The following is a 17261-nucleotide window of genomic DNA, read 5'->3' on the forward strand; positions in this document are numbered from 1 at the left end:
ACGCTTTTAAGCCATCAATTCCTAGGTTCCAAGTAGCATAGTCCATTTCACAAGCCACTTTGTCCTACAACCCTCAATTAATTAAACAATTATCATCATCATAATCTGCTCTTCAAACCGAGCTCAATGATATAGCACGATACCATTTAAAGACGGTCAAAAATCTCACCTCAGCCGAGCGCATAGTGGCGGTGCTCTAGCATTGGTGACGAAAAATGATTTTCTATACATCAAAATGATCATCTTGATGAGTAAATCGTGAGTGTACAATCCTTTAGCCGAAACTAGCATTGGTGTCGTCGGGAAACACTCTTAAAGGGGGAAATACCCAAAATCTCGATGGAGAGCAGCAACGAGTTAGCCGGAATGGAACATTGGCTTTTGTTCCTCTCTTCACGATGGCTCCAATGGTACCAACCACTCACCAAATAGTCTTCAGAGTTGGTTGGAGAGTCACTTCAAAGTTTTGACAACGAACTTTGCACCGTCCATATGAGCGCATCTTAGCTCCGATGGCCACCAAAATTTCGGGGTGAGGTCGTCACCAGCCACTAATGATGCAGCTGGCATGTGGCGACAATGGCGGTACAGTGAGTGCAGCTGATCTGGTAGTGGGCGTGGCTTGGTGTGGCTGTTCAAGAAGAAGAGAAAGAAAGAGAGTGTCGAGGGGAAAGGGGAAGAAGAAAAGAGCTAACCCTATTAAGCGAGTCCCACAACTTTAAAAAAACCATATTATTTATTAAAATACTATGGGTTTTATACCTCTCCTCATAAAGAGAAGGTCCCAAATTTAAATTTCCTTCCCCTAAGACAGCCATAAAGAATAACTTTATGGGAAAATGCTTTTAAAAAAACTCAAAGCTATAAACTTGTCCAAAGAGGCCTATAACTTATTCAACAATGTATATTGAAAAGCCCACTTAGTCCAAAAATCATGTGTTGAACAAAAAATTCCATCAACCATCATCTATAATGACTCGTACAAGAAAAATCAATGTACAAAATAAATAAATTAATTAATAAAAACATATTAATTTTAAAAAATAATAATATATTGTTTGACAAAATACAAATAAAGAGCGCCCATAAAAGATATAATATAATATAAAGATATTAACAAGATAGGACTAACTAACACTTAATTTTGTTTTATATTTAAAGAAAAATGACAGATATTCTCAAATGATACATAACTACATAGCTATTCAAACCAATATATAATAATAATAGAAAAAAAAAACCGTAAAGAAGATAACCATAAAAAACTATCATCAAACTAAAATCATACACCAAATAAAACAAATTATTCCTAATTATGGGAAATATTGAACACAACAATGTGATAGAATATATATCTTAATTATTCTATATATAGCTACGAATAATTGAACGTAAACACTATATATATATACGTTGACACATACGGATCAAATAATAATTTGTGCCTTTTGTGTTGAGTTTGAATATATTTCCACAACACAAATATATATAATGGGTTTTGAAAATATTAGAACCGTGGTTACAAGGAGTAACTTACTCACCTTGGCAATTTTATGTTATGTTCTTATTCCAAATATTGATTTTGCTGATGGAAGAAGATTACATAAGTTTGGCAAGCGTAAGGGAACCATCAAAACCATAGAGGTTTGTTGTAACCTTCTTTTTTTTTCTTCTTTTTTTCCCATTATTATGTATAAAATATATTTTTTTTTTTGGGTTCTTTTCCAATATTTTGACTAAATCTTACGATTTATCGCCATTTTCCCTCATATATACTTCAGTTTTTTAATTAATTAATTGGCAGAGTGATGATGGTGATGTGATCGATTGTGTTGATATATACAAACAACCTGCTTTTGATCATCCACTTCTCAAGAACCACACCATAGAGGTTGTTGCTTTTTTCTCTTATCATTATTATCTGTACTTTTGTCACTATATATTAATCAGTATCTATGATAGTTACTTTTAGTATTATCTTTTTAAAATTTCAAATAATTTAAGAAGCTTAAATGAGAATTTAAATAGCTGATAGCGTGTATACACGTATGCATGCAAGAGATTGTTTGAACTGAATTCTTATTTCTACGTTATCTATAATTATTTAAAAATTTGTGGGATATCAATTTCTTATATCTACGTTATAAACCGTTATATATAAAACGTAGAGTTGGAACTTATTTCATATAGCAAACATATATAAAAAGTAGTACTATATATATATATATATGAAATTTTTTTGGTGGGACCTTCAAAAAGAGCCTTATCGTAGGATTCTCAGTGTTTATCGTAGGATTCTCAGTGTTTCTCGACCAGTGAACAGTTTTTGGCGCGACTTTTTTTTATGACCGTATAAATTGTAGCTATTTAGACCATCAGTGCGATTTTCAGAAAATTTCGAATAATTTACAGTATCGAAAACTTGGTTCAAACATGTTGTTGCACGCGTGACTAATTTTTTTTTTATGCGCGTGGAAATCAACATATTTGAACTTAGTTTTCGGTACTGTAAACTATTCGGAATTTTCTGAAACTTTGCAGAATGTTCTAAATAGCTACAATATATACGGTCATAAAAAAAAATTCGCGCCGAAAACTGTTCACGGGTTTAGAAACACTGAGAGCCCTACCGGTAAGGCTTAGAGTGAAGCCCTTCATGAGAATTGTCCTTTATATATATACATATATTATATGGGGCTTGAGTTTTTGCTAAGATGATGCATATTTATTATATATACAGGCAAGTTCACTTGAAATAAATCGAGTATTAAAATGGGAAAATGATGAGGCACTAAAGGAGTTACAAGGATGGCGAAGGAATGGAGAATGCCCAGAGGGAACAGTTCCCATAGTTCGAACACCAACATCTGCTATTTATGGTCCAAAAACCCATTTTAAATCTCATTATTACACATCCTCACTATTTAATCAGAGCAACGATTTAGTAATTAGCGCAAATCAAGGTCACGAGGTACCATTATATATTATCTTTATTGTACATGTTTATTTGGCATAATAATAATAATAATAATACTTGTTCGAGTTCGTAGTAATAAATAATAGGAAATGAGTTCTAGCTAGTATTGATCTTTTTTGGTTGAATTTATACACATATATATATATATAGTATGCTGAAGTAGCGATGGTGGGTGGTCCATACTTTGGAGCAAAAGCACGTATCAATGTATGGAATCCAGATCCACATGGAACAATAAGTATTTCTCAAATTTGGGTTGTGTCATCACATAAAAATTATGACCAACTTAATTCTGTAGAAGCTGGTTGGATAGTAAGTTCTTCTTCTCCACTACTTACTATATATATATATATATATATATACTCTTCACATATATAATGTGGCCTCTGCCCATAATTAATAACTTAATTTTAAGAAATAAAACATTTTAAATTTGGAGTCCTTTCTCGCAGACTGGTCGTGGTGACTCAAGAACACGATTCTTCATTTATTGGACAGTAAGTTCTCTAGCTAATATATATATATATATATATGTATGAATTTTGTTTTATGTACATTTGACCAAACGTGGAGTATTATCTAGATTGGGTATTTTGAGAAATAATAATCTAATTTATTTTTTCACAATAACATATATTATAGTTATAATAAATTTTTTGTAAATTTTCGAAAAATTTCGAATAATTTACCGTGTCGTAATCATAGGTCAAACAATAAGTTGTATAACTAATCATAATTGCCCTGGTTTTGTACAAGTAAGCATCATAATCTACTATAATTATCATCTACTTTGTAAAAAATGAATTATAATTTCATCAAATACCAAAAATAAAAACTCTCTAGAATAAAAACAAAAGTAAATGCAAAACCCTAAAAACGCTCACTATATATATATATATATATATCTTAATATATATTTATGCATAATTAATATATATTTAACAATGTTAAACTGTTCGATCATGTGTCTTTAATTATCAGAGTGATGGGTATAGAAGCACAGGTTGTTACAATCATGATTGCCCTGGTTTTGTACAAGTAAGCAGGATGGCTGCTTTAGGAGCTATACTGAAACCCATTTCCACATATAACGGGGTGCAAAAAGTTATAAATGTTTTCTTAAACCAGGTATCATATATATATATATATACATATATTTATTTTGGGAAATTCTCCAAAACTTATCACTTTAAGCTTTATTGGCGGGCTCTTAGTGTTCTCGATCCGTGAAAAGCTGTCGGTGTAATTTTTGAATGATCATGTATATTGTAGCTATTTAAAGCATCCTGCAAATTTTTAAAAAATTTCGAATAATTTACAGTACCGAAAACTAAGTTCAAACATCTTGTTGCACGCGTGACTAATTTTTTTTATGTGCTTGAAAAGTAACATGTTTGAACTTAGTTTTCGGTACAGTAAACTATTCTGAATTTTCTGAAAATTTGCAAGATGCTCTAAATAACTACAATTAGGGCTGGCAATTTTCGATACGACACGACTCGAAAACGACACGAAATAAATGAGTTTGGGTGACACATTTAATTTTCGTGTCATAATCGTGCCGACACGTTTAACACGTTTATTAAACGTGTCATTTTCAGGTCAACCCGCTTAACCCGAAAATGACACGTTTAAAATTATATAAACATTTTAATTTATTTATATTATGTTAATCGTGTCAATTTCGTGTCGTGTCATTACACGTTTAATTGTGTATTAATCGTGTCAGTTTTATATTTGTGTCAAATGACAAATTTATTAAACGTGTTATCGTGTCGACACATGTGACCCGCTAAGATAATCGTGTCGTGTACGGGTTTAGATTTTTGACACGAATAATAATTGTGCCGTGTACGGGTTTACTCTAATCGTGTCGTGTCATAATCGCGTCGACACGATAACACGAATTGTCACCTCTAGCTACAATATACACGGTCATAAAAAAAATCGCGCTGAAAATTGTTCATGGGTCGAGAAACACTGAAAACCCCACCGATAGAACTTAAAGGGAAGACCATATAGAAAAATTGTCCTACTTATATATAAATATACATATGTATAATAAGTTAATAATAATATTAATTAATTATTTATTTTATAATAATTTAATGCAGCACAAGGAGAGTGGACAATGGTGGGTGCAATATCAAAATGAGCCAATAGGTTATTGGCCCAACTCCATATTCACGACTCTGAAGAATGGTGCAGACCTCCTGAGTTGGGGTGGCGAAATTGTTAACAACGGGATTAATCATCACACGGAGACTCAGATGGGGAGTGGTCATTTTCCGGCCGAGGGTTTCGGTAGAGCAAGCTTTTTTAGTAATATTGAGTACATCGATAGTTCCAGGCTCCTCAGAGATCCTAACAAATTCATCACTTATGCTACCAAGCCTTCATGCTACGATGTCAAAGTCGCAATCGACAACTCAGCTTTAGGAGCTCATTTCTTCTATGGTGGTCCTGGCTATTCTGATAAATGTCGAATTTGATCATCATCGTCATCATATATATATATATATATATATAGGAAATTTCTTTGGTAGGGTTTTAAAAAAAAGTCCTACTGTAGGACTCTCAGTGTTTCTCGACCAGTGAACAGTTTTTGGCGCGATTTTTTTTTATGACTGTGTATATTGTAGCTATTTAGAGCATCACTGTGATTTTCAGAAAATTCCGAATAGTTTACACTACCAAAAATTTGGTTCAAACATGTTGTTACACGCGTTACTAATTTTTTTTATACGCGTGGAAATCAACATGTTTGAACCTAGTTTTCGGTACTGTAAACTATTCGGAATTTTCTGAAACTTTGCAGGATGCTCTAAATAGCTACAATATATACAGTCATAAAAAAAATTCGCGCCGAAAACTATTCATGGGTCGAGAAACACTAAAAACCCTACCGATAAAGCTTAAATACATAAAAATTGTCATATATATATATATATATCCATGTATGTATATCTGAAAATAATTTATATTACTATATATTTTGAGTTTCAATGTACATCAATTTTAAAATACAAATAAATAAAGTTTTGATGTACTTTTCCTAATCCTCTCATCTCAATGATACGTACGGAACCACGAATTCATTTTTTTTTTTTAATTGTTAGAGGTGGATTTAATGCAAAAAAAAATTATTATTTTTTAGAATATAATATTAAAAATTTAACGACTTTCTGGTAAATGGGTTTGAAAATGACTTTTTTTTAGCAAATGCCACTACTTTGAACATTTATACAATGTTTCTGGTAAATAAATATTTCTAACATGAAAATATAGCCAGCTAACTACTATTTTAAATTAGGAGGAATCAAATTCATTATGAAATTGGCTACTTGAGCTAGGCTAGATCAAGTGGTTGTGTGTGTGAGTTTGTAGAGAGGACTAGAGCTGTAAATGTGGGCCGGCCCGGGCCGGCCCACATTTTCGTGCCTCCAGTAAATTCGGCCCATATTCAATTCGTGCCGTGCTCGTGCCGGCCCATTTTTGAAAGAGTAGGTCCAGCACGGCCCATGGGCCTGGCCCATGTCGTGCCGTGCTTGTGCTCGTGCCGTGTCGGGCCGGCCCACTTTCTATATTCGGGCCCAAATTTGGGCCCACTTTTTTTTTGCTAAAAAATGTGAGGATGGAGAATTGAACCCTCCACCTCCTCTTTAACCATCAATGGACACCAAACCAAATACATTTCTTTGTTTAAATTATAATTTTAGATATTTTTATATATTTTTTAACAATATTTTACACAAAATTATATCAAAGATAATTATTAGAATTTTAATACCTACTAATAAATGCTAAAAATTTAACTAACAAATCTTAAAATAAATTAATATAATTATAAAAATATAAACATTGAGAAAAATAAGACATATGTTATCATTTTAATTTATTAATTATTGACAAATACAAAATTTATTATGATTATTAATGTCAAAATATCGGGTTTTTTATCGTGTCGTGTTTTCGGGCTAGTTTGTTCGTGCTTTCGTGTCGTACTTTCGGGCTTATCGTGCCGTGCCGTGCCGTGCCGTGCCTGGCCCAAGCCCATATTTTTTCGTACCGTGTTGTGCTCGTGCCGGTTTCGTGCCGGTTTCGTGCCGTGCTCGAAAGCCCGGGCCGTATTTACAGCTCTAGAGAGGACAATCGAACAAGAGTTCGGTTCTCTATTATATATATAAATAGAAATATATTTTGAAATTGGATATATAGTAAACTATTTTGGACTGTCGAACCTTGTTCAATTAAAAACGAGGTTGGTATTTACGGAAACAGGATGAAAAATCATTAGACACAATCCAAACATATTCATCTTTCTTCACTTATATTACATATCAATAATTATAGAGTGTTACTATTGGACACTTTGAGGTGTCCAACACCACACGAGATGACTCCCTATGATTGGTTAGCGATACGCTATATTTGTTATAAATTCAAATTGTGTGGATCCCGATATTAGATGCACCAAAAACGGTATGCCACTTTCATATGGTGTTGGGAACCACTAGTGCCCCTTAACATTTCTCATAATTATATTCCTTTACATATATTTTCTATAGAAGCCCATGATAACATTTTTGTCGGAAATAACTTATAATTATTATTATACATAATGAAGAGAATAGATAGTATAAATTGGAAGATGAAATTTCCTTAAACCAACAAAAATTCATTTTCTAGCCAAAAAAACATGCAAAGATGCTATCAAAAATTAGACAAAAAGAGTTCATATCGAAATACATAATACCCATATAATTTTGAAAGGCAAAATTATTATTTAAAGCCAAAACAATTGAAAAGAACTAAGAAGAAAGTGCAACAAGCGTAAGACCAAGTCTTTGAGCATGGAACGTCCCACGAATATTGAGAAATGAGTTTTAGGCTCATTTATCTATGGTTTTTTTAAGAAAAATATTAGGTGTTTGTTTTGTTTTGTTCTATTTTACGTTTGTTTTTGTATGTTTTTCAGGTGTCGAAGGACTTAGGTGACTTAGGTGTGGAAACATGGTGGAAACATAGACAAAATGACAAAAAGTGGTGGAAAATGTGTTTCGGAGTACTTCCTGCGACTGCAGGAAGTTTGTCTTGCGGCCGCAGCTTCAGAGGAGTTTTGCATTTCTAGAGCATTCCTGCGACCGCAGGAATAGTGTCCTGCGACCGCAGGATGTGTCTGAAAAAGAGAAAAACGCTGATTTTTAATTAAGGGCGTTTTAGTCATTTCATGTTTCACAAAACACTAATTAGGTTTAAATGACGATAAATGAGAGGGAAGGAGGCACTTTTTGATATCTGGGCTGAGAGAGGAGGCTAAGGAGGCTTTGGATTGATCATCTAGAGTTCTTTTCTTTTCTTTTCTTTTTAATTTCAGTTTATGTTAATTTCATGTTTATGGATTTCTTAATGATAAACATGAACTAAATTTCTGTTTAGGATTTCTAATTGACTCTCTTGAAACTCTATTATGATTTAATGCATTTAACTATTTCTTCTTCTTCTGAAATCTATTGAGTTTGTGTTTATTGTTTATGTAATTGATTGATCACCTTTTACATATAAATTATGAATTTGAATCAAAATTTGAAAAGTGAGATTTGAATATGCTAAAATTGAATAGACATAGATTTCAATTTAGAACGAGAGTATCAAATTGATTTATGTGATTTACTGCTGGATTCATTGCTTCCTATTGTTTGAATTGACCATAGAAATATAGTATATATTACCATTATGCATAATAAGATAGAAACTAAATATCATTATGTATATATTACCATTATGTAAATATCATGATACAAAAGTATATATTACCATTATGTATAATAAGATAGAAACTAAATATCATAAAAAATATATATACCATATCATAAAAAACATATACATTAGTTGGAAAATAATATACCAACAACCCATAATGAACTTAAAAAATAAATATAACTTTAAAATAAAAATTAATTAAACAAAACTAATATACATATACGCTCCTAAATAAATAAATAAAATTATAAAAAATAACAATTTAGGTAATCAACAATGTAAAATGATCATTTCTCTACAATTTTAAAAATAAGGACATAAGCTTCTTGGTGCTATTTTCCTATAATTTATCTTCAAAATATATCCCTTTTCAGTTTGTATTCCCGTTCGGAATTTAAAGTACATTTTTGTATAGTTTACAAGTTTTACTACAAAAAAGATTGATGGATCGTTAATCACAATTATCTCATTAGAATAAAAAAAAGTGGACAACAAAATTTTAGTCATAATTAAGAAATTCTATTAATTAATAACTTTTTCATTCAAATATTCGTGTTTATAAATGAGATTTTCATTAATTGTTATTGAATTGCTTTAATTTTAAACATTAGATTAAGTTTTATGTGTAAAACTAGTGAATGCATAGAATATTGAAACCTACCCCTTTAACAAGTAACAAAAATGTCCAATTTGTACATTACATGTCAAGCTCGAATCTTTGTGTCTATATTTATTGTATATTACAATCAAATAAATATATGCCTTTACGATAATATACGATACTAATATAAGCTATTCATGGAAAATATATTGAATATACATTAATGTGGTGTATAATATCTTAAATATTCTATATATATATATATGTAGTTATGAATATTGAAAGAAAGGAAACGAAATCACTATAAATAAGTAGACAAAAATGGCTCATAATCCCGTACTTTAATTTGTTTAATTTGCATTTTTCTACAAATCTAATATCATGAGTTTTGAAAAAATTAAAAGATTCGTAACAAGGAGTAACATACTCTCCTTGGCAATTTTATGTTATGTCCTTGTTCCAAATTTTGATTTTGCAGATGGAAGAAGGCTACATAGTTTAGATTTAGGCAAGCCCAAGGGAACGATCAAAACCATTGAGGTTAATTTTATATATATATTTCCATATTATATGTATAAACTCTCTTTTTATATTGTTATTTTCCTATATATCGACTAAATTATACAATTTATACGCATCAAGTTATTTCTTCATATTTCAGTTTTACAATATATTTTAATTTTAAATGTGTCCAATTCTTTTATTATATTATTTTTAACTTCATGTAATTGAAAATTGAAATGTGATGGAAAATATATATATAGGACAATATCTTTGTCATAATTATTTTTATTATATATTTTTGTACTTTCCGTATAATAATTAAATTAAATTAATTTGCAGAGTGAATATGGTGAGGTGATCGATTGTGTTGATATACACAAACAACCTGCTTTTGATCATCCACTTCTCAAGAACCACACTCTAGAGGTTTTTGCTCATCTCTTTTATCATTAATTATATTTTTGTCAATAATATATATATATATAGGGTAGCACTATTTTGGCACTTAAAAAAAAAATTCCCAATTTTTTTCTACATTATTGTCATTTAAGATATCCTTCAAATTTTCAATTTTTTTCTTAAGATAGTTTACATTGTTGTCATTCGGCACTCAAATAAATTTTTTCCCAATTTTTGTGTGACATTGTACATTGTTGTCATTTAAGATAACCTGCAAATTTTCAAAAAAAAATTCGACCAGTTTACGTTGCCGGTTGTTGCACGCGTGTTTATTTTTTGCATGGGTAAAGTTAACTGTTTTAACCTTGTTTTAGGCACCGTAAACTATTCAAAAAATATTTGAAAATTTACATGATGTCGTAAATGACAACAACAACAACAACAACGTACATTGTCACAAAAAAAATTGAAAAAAAAAATTATTTGAGTGCCGAAATCTTGTTTGGGTGCTACCAAAAAGGTGGCTACACCGAAGTGTTGCCATATATATATATATATATATAAGATTCATACGTGCATTATGTATATATATGTATAAATATATATAGGCCAGTTCAATTCAAATTAATCGCATAAAGAGAGAAAATGATGATGCCCTAAAAGCATTACAAGTATGGCGCAAGAATGGAGAGTGCCCAGTGGGAACAGTTCCCATAGTTCGAACACCAACATCTGCCAAATATGCTCAAAAACCCCATTTGAAACCTCATTATGTGTCAACACAACCTAATCGGAGCCACGCTTTTGCAAGTGATGGTCACGAGGTACCCTTATTTGAAATTATAGAAGACTTATATTATTTTACTTGAATATATGATGATCGATCATGTTTTTCATTTGGTGTTGTTACATATTATATGTGCTATTAATTAGTATGCCGAAGCAATGTTGTTTGATGGTCCTTACTTCGGAGCAAAAGCAGATATCAACGTATGGACTCCAGTATCACACGGAACAATCAGTGTTGCACAGATTTGGGTTGTGTCGTCCCCAAAAAATTATGACCAACTTAATACAGTAGAAGCTGGTTGGATAGTAAGTTTTTCACTTTTTTATTTTTATGTAAATATATACAGCGGATGACTTCGGTGCAGTCAAATCACGGTTTGGGCATTTAGATAATTTTATTTTATGATAATATATATTGTTGTCATTTAAGATATGTAATTTTTTTAAAAATTCCATATAGTTTATGATGCCGAAATTTCGACATGCAATTTTTTAAAAAAATTTATGATGTCGAAAACAGGTTTCAAACAGTGAAACAGACAACAATCTTGTTTTTAGTACCGTAAGCTATTCAGAATTTTTTGAAAATTTACAGGATGTCTTAAATGACAACAATATACTCTGTCATACAACAAAATTGGAAGAAAAAAAAATTATCTAAATAATGGCCCTAGCGAAATCTCCCAATATATATATATTTATATATATATATGGCTTTTCAGCCAAAAGAAATAACTTAATTTTAAGATATAAAACGTTTTAAAATTGTGGTTATTCCCTGCGCAGGTTCGTCCAAATGACACAAAAACACAATTCTTTATTTATTGGACTGTAAGCTCTCTCTCTCTCTCTCTCTCTATACGATGTGCCTTAGTGCAGATTGGATAATAAACTATGAGAATAATAATACGAATTGAATTGAATTGAATGAGCCTAATTACCTAATTAATGTTAAACTTTTTGATTTTGTGACTTTAATTATCAGAGTGATGGGTATAGAAACACAGGCTGCTACAATCTTGAATGCCCTGGTTTTATACAAGTAAGCAAGACGGTTGCTTTAGGTGCTATATTACAACCTATTTCGAGCTATAATGGGAAGCAAGCCACTATAAATGTTGTCTTAGACCAGGTAGTACTATTACATTCATACACATGTATATATATATATATATATTGTATACAAATAACCTGCATATTTTGGTTGGTTTTATTTATAAAATTTATTAATTATTTTTATTAAATTTATATTAATGTCATATAAATTCTAAATAAATATTTTATTTTAATTAAATAATTTATTTATCTTTGTTTAAATTTATGTTTATTTTAATTTTTAAATTTTGGAGTAACAACAAGAGATTATATATTATATATTTAATATAATATTAAATATCATAAGTGGATTTTAAATTTAAGTTTCTTACTATTTTTTTAAAGTACCTTATTGTTAATTGGTAGTAGGTTAGATTATATGTTTAATATGATATTATTCTATTAAGTGAGTTTAAGTTTAATTATATTTTATTTAAGTTATAAAACATATGATTTTATTATTTTTAAATAATTATCATATTTTAAAATATTTCAAAAATATCATATTTTAATTTGTTTAATTATTTATTATTTTTAAATAATTATCATTATAAAATATCTCAAAAATATGATATTTTAATTTTTATTTTATTTTATTTAAATTTAAGTGTTTACAAACTATCGTTAAATATAAAAATATTATGTTAACAGTTAACAAAAAAAAATCGATAAAAATAAAAATTTCTTCACATTTATTATATAGAATAAATATGCATAATGTACTTAATTATTACATGCATGCAATGCAGCACACGGAGAGTGGACAATGGTGGATGCAATTTCAAAACGAGCCAATAGGTTATTGGCCCAACTCCATATTCACGTCGCTGGGGAACGGTGGCGAAACCGTGAGTTGGGGTGGAGAAATTTACAACGACGGCGCTGGTGGTCATCACACGGAAACTCAGATGGGGAGTGGTCATTTTCCCAACGAAGGCTTTGGTAGAGCAAGCTTTTTTAGTAATCTTCAATACATGGATAGTTCCAAACTATACAAAGATCCTGAGAAACTTAACATTCATGTCTCCAAACCTGTGTGCTACGATTTGCTAGTTGGGCAAGAAAAGGTTGATGGTAAAGGAACTTATTTTCTCTTTGGTGGTCCTGGCTATTCGGACAGATGTCTAGCTTGATCCTCGTGATCCTTAGTTATATACATAATAATTAAGCTCATGATTCTTGATGAGCTGGTATCTTAATTGTGTTACATGTATATCAACCATCCAATAATTCAATACTCTGCTATGTTTTCAGTTTTAATGTACTTCTCTTCTCATCTCATCTCAACTACTTTTAGTAGCACACTACCATTACATATACATTATTATTTCTGATATTAAAAGTAGCCAAACTATTCATTACATCAAACCTTTCTCTAGCTAGCTACTTTTCTAATTGAGTGTTATTTTGCATGTGTTGTGATACTTTATAATACTTATTAAATTTTAAATATGTAAAGATATTAGAATGCATTAATAACGGTACGAGTAGTTGTGACATTTCTATTTCTAATTAAGAAGTAGGAAATATAAAGTACCCTTTGATATTGGATATGTAATTTTACCATGTGAAAATTACATTTTATATAGGTTTTTTAATAAAATTTTCAAAAATATTGTCTTTTTTTTTAACAAGTATTACTTTATGGCTTTTTAAAATTAGTATTCCCTTCTATATGATTTTTTTTCCCATATTTTTATAAAAAAATCATTATTATATCATATTTTTGTAAAAAAATCATTATTATGTCATATTTTTTTCTCATCATCTGATTTTTTTAATTAAATTTGTTCATACAAAAAATTTAATTAACATATTTTTGCATATTAAGAGCTAAAAAGCCTATTTGTGAAAAAATAGCTTTGACCATTTTGGACTGCTGGACCTGGTTCAATTGAAAACGGGCTTGGGTAATTGGGCTGAAATCAAATTGAGCACAACCCCCAACATGGGTAACATATTTTCTTATTCATCACGCCTTACTTATAATAGATATCAATAATTATGTTCCTTTAATCTCTACTCATTTAGTACCAACCACACAACCACCACCAAGTGCAATTTCTGTACTATATATTTGTTTTGTTTGGCTGAGCTTTTATAATTTGTATTTTAGCAACTGGAATTAAAAAAAATCATTTTGGAGGTGTTTGCTTTAAAAATAAAAAGTCATTTGTTATTTTTGTAATTTCTAATTTACATATTTTTTTATTAATATTCAAAAAATTTGAAAGTATACTTATGTAACAGTTATCCAAACAGAAAAAATAAATCACAACTTTTACTTATCTTATATTTTTAGTTATAAGAAAAAGTAAAAGCTTAGCTAAATGAGGTCATTATTTATCAACGCAAGTTTCACACCTTTTTTTTTTTTTAAATATAATTCACCAAAGATATGCACCTAAACACTTCAAAATGACATGTGGCAGTTTAACTTAGTCAGTCACATTTATCAAAATTGGGATCCAATATTTTAGAAAGCAATATCACGTAAGAGTTACGGCTGTTCATTGGACTATATCCAATGTTTTTGGACCCATCCAGATCCAATCCAATTATACATTGGATGATGGATTTCTCCAACCGATCCAATCCAATATTGTATGCTCAACCGAACCGATCCAATACTTATTGGATCGGTTCCAACCAATGGATATGAATCCCTGTATTGGATCGGATCCATCCAATATTTTTGATCCAATATTTGTTAGATCGGATTGGATCCATCCAATATTTTTTATCTAATATTAATTGGATTGATTGGATCCATCCAATCCGATCCTTAGAAGAGTTAAACCTGATTTTTCACATAAACGACTAATATATTAGTTCAAAACATTACAAACCCAACATAAATCCAATGATATTTTAACTTTAAAAAATATATATAATATATTTTTTATCTGAATATTAATTGGATGGTATTGGATTGGATCGGTCGGTTGGATCCATTGGATTTACATGTCATCCAAGAACCAACCGATCCAATATTGGATTTTTAAAAATGTCATCCGATCCAATCCAATCATGATTAGATATCCAATTTTTAGCGGTCGGTTGACATTGGATCGGTCGGTTTGTTATTGGATCAGATCGTTTCTGCACAGCCCTAGTAAGAGTAATGATATGTGCACCCAAAATATACACTCAACCATTACACACAGTGATGTGGTAGTTTGGCCTAGCCAATCACATTTATTAAAATTGGGACTCACTATTTTAAAAAGCAGTGACACATCACTATGTGTAATGTTTGAGTGCATATTTTTGGTGCACATATCATTACTCTATCACGTAACTGTATATAATGTTGAGTCCATATCATTACTTTTTGTAATTTATACACAAAAATTCCACATAGGATTCAATTTTTAATTTAACTATACATTATGTGGTAGTGTCGTGTAGTGTTAAGCACCATCCTTCAAAAACAAATTTATATATAGTACTAAGCACTTAAGGTGCCTTGTAATAACACAATAGTCCAAAAATGAGGCAAGTAGACGCAATATTCTCTTTTGGGATTAATTTTTTTTCACTTTGGGAATAAGAGATTTGAATACCATTAAACTATATTTATTATTTCAGTATTATTTTAACTCACCGTTAAAACATAAATATATTTTCAAGTACCGAGCTTTTATCATTTTTTTTCCTTCTCTATTAGCTATTGTATTTTCTTTTATTATTTTTTACTATTTTATAGTATCTTTATTTTTTAAGATATTATTCTATTTAATATGTTTAAATTTAGTTATATCCTACACAAAAAAAAAAGGAATTATAATAGTCAATTAGCTTAGTATGATCTAATCTCAACTTTTAATAGTGTAATCCATTCAATTATATGCTCTAAAATGAGTCTTAAAATTTTTAAAATAAAAAAATTCGGACCAACTCTTTTAAATTTTTCTGTGCTTAAGAAACAAGAGATAGAGTAATTTGTAATAATGTTTTTCTATTGTTTTTTCTTGAATAGAAAAAGAAAATGACGTGAAAGCGATTAGTCTTGCTTAAGCTTTAACGTGGTCCATCATGGTGTTACGTTTTATTGGTTGACAAGTTTTTTTTGTTTTTTTGTTAAGGGGATGGGGATGGTTGACAATTTTGAATTAATGAAACAATATCAAAGAATACTTATGAAACTAGTATTATTCTAGAGGATTCTCTAGGGCACCCTATTGGTGTTTTTGGCTCCGGAAATATTTTCGTTAACTTTTTTTATAACTGTGTATATTGTAGTTATTTAAAGTTTTTTGTAAATTTTTATAAAATTTCGAATAATTTACAGTATGCAAAATAAGGTTCAAACATGTTACCTTCCATACACATAAAAAAAATAGTCACACGTGCAACAAATTATTTAAACTTTGTTTTATTCACTGTAAATTATTCAGAATTTTTCCGAAAATTTGTATAAAGCTCTAAATAACTACAATATACAGTCATAAAAAAAATTACGCCGATCACACTTCTTGAGCCAAAAACTAAAATAAATGCACCGATGTACCCTTTTTTTTTTGTGGATCGGAGAACTATATTCTTCTTCTTCTTCTTCTTTATTATTATTATGGTAGGTAACTATTTGGTATCTTCTGTTTTCAATAATGCTCATATGATACTTTGTATTTTAAAATCATACATATTTGGTACCCTAAACTCAAATTTAATTAATAAAATTTTACCAATTTAATCGAACTGCTGTCAATTATGAAAGCTCCAAATTTAAATTTAATTACTTAATTAGATATAACTGATGACAGTTTGATCATATTGACAAAATTTTATCTATCAAATCTAAGTCTAGGGTATCAAATATGTATAATTTTAAAATACAGGGTACCATATGAGCATTATTGAAAACAGAAAGTACTAAAGTGATACTTTGCAAAAATATAGGGTACTAAATAAGTAAATTCCATTCTTATTATTATTATTATTATTATTATTATTATTATATTTGGTCTAACCATTCACCACGTTAAGTGTGTCCCAATCAAATTGTTATATTGACCAATGCCAAAACCAACCATTCAAAACTTGACTTCTAAGACTTTTAATCACAAGAAGTAATCACTTTATTTAAACCACCTATCCATATTGTTTTTTGCTCTCTATAAATACCATGCT

At 29.9% G+C, this 17261-nt stretch overlaps 2 protein-coding genes across 2 annotated transcripts; both read left to right on the top strand.

Moving 5' to 3' along the window:
- Positions 1 to 3142: 3142 nt before the first annotated feature.
- Positions 3143 to 5469, top strand: LOC133793617 (protein neprosin-like). Its single transcript, XM_062230928.1, has 3 exons — positions 3143 to 3289; positions 3959 to 4015; positions 5092 to 5469. The coding sequence occupies exons 1-3, from the start codon at positions 3143 to 3145 to the stop codon at positions 5467 to 5469; spliced, it is 582 nt and encodes a 193-aa protein (XP_062086912.1).
- A 4193-nt stretch (positions 5470 to 9662) lies between these two features.
- LOC133793620 (protein neprosin-like) lies at positions 9663 to 13261 on the top strand. Its single transcript, XM_062230933.1, has 6 exons — positions 9663 to 9677; positions 10185 to 10271; positions 10853 to 11068; positions 11178 to 11339; positions 12019 to 12165; positions 12878 to 13261. Exons 1-6 carry the CDS (start codon positions 9663 to 9665, stop codon positions 13259 to 13261), a joined length of 1011 nt encoding a protein of 336 aa, XP_062086917.1.
- Positions 13262 to 17261: the final 4000 nt, after the last annotated feature.

Source organism: Humulus lupulus, chromosome 8 (genome assembly GCF_963169125.1).
Source record: "Humulus lupulus chromosome 8, drHumLupu1.1, whole genome shotgun sequence".
NCBI lineage: Eukaryota > Viridiplantae > Streptophyta > Magnoliopsida > Rosales > Cannabaceae > Humulus > Humulus lupulus.

Bases quoted from the DNA above. Each gene is read 5' to 3' on its own strand.
- LOC133793617 (XM_062230928.1), top strand. From the start codon at position 3,143: ATGGTGGGTGGTCCATACTTTGGAGCAAAAGCACGTATCAATGTATGG. The intron at 3,290-3,958 runs GTAAGTTCTTCT...TTTAATTATCAG, and splicing joins CTGTAGAAGCTGGTTGGATA to AGTGATGGGTATAGAAGCAC. The intron at 4,016-5,091 runs GTAAGCAGGATG...AATTTAATGCAG, and splicing joins ATTGCCCTGGTTTTGTACAA to CACAAGGAGAGTGGACAATG.
- LOC133793620 (XM_062230933.1), top strand. The intron at 11,069-11,177 runs GTACCCTTATTT...GCTATTAATTAG, and splicing joins TTGCAAGTGATGGTCACGAG to TATGCCGAAGCAATGTTGTT. The intron at 11,340-12,018 runs GTAAGTTTTTCA...TTTAATTATCAG, and splicing joins CAGTAGAAGCTGGTTGGATA to AGTGATGGGTATAGAAACAC.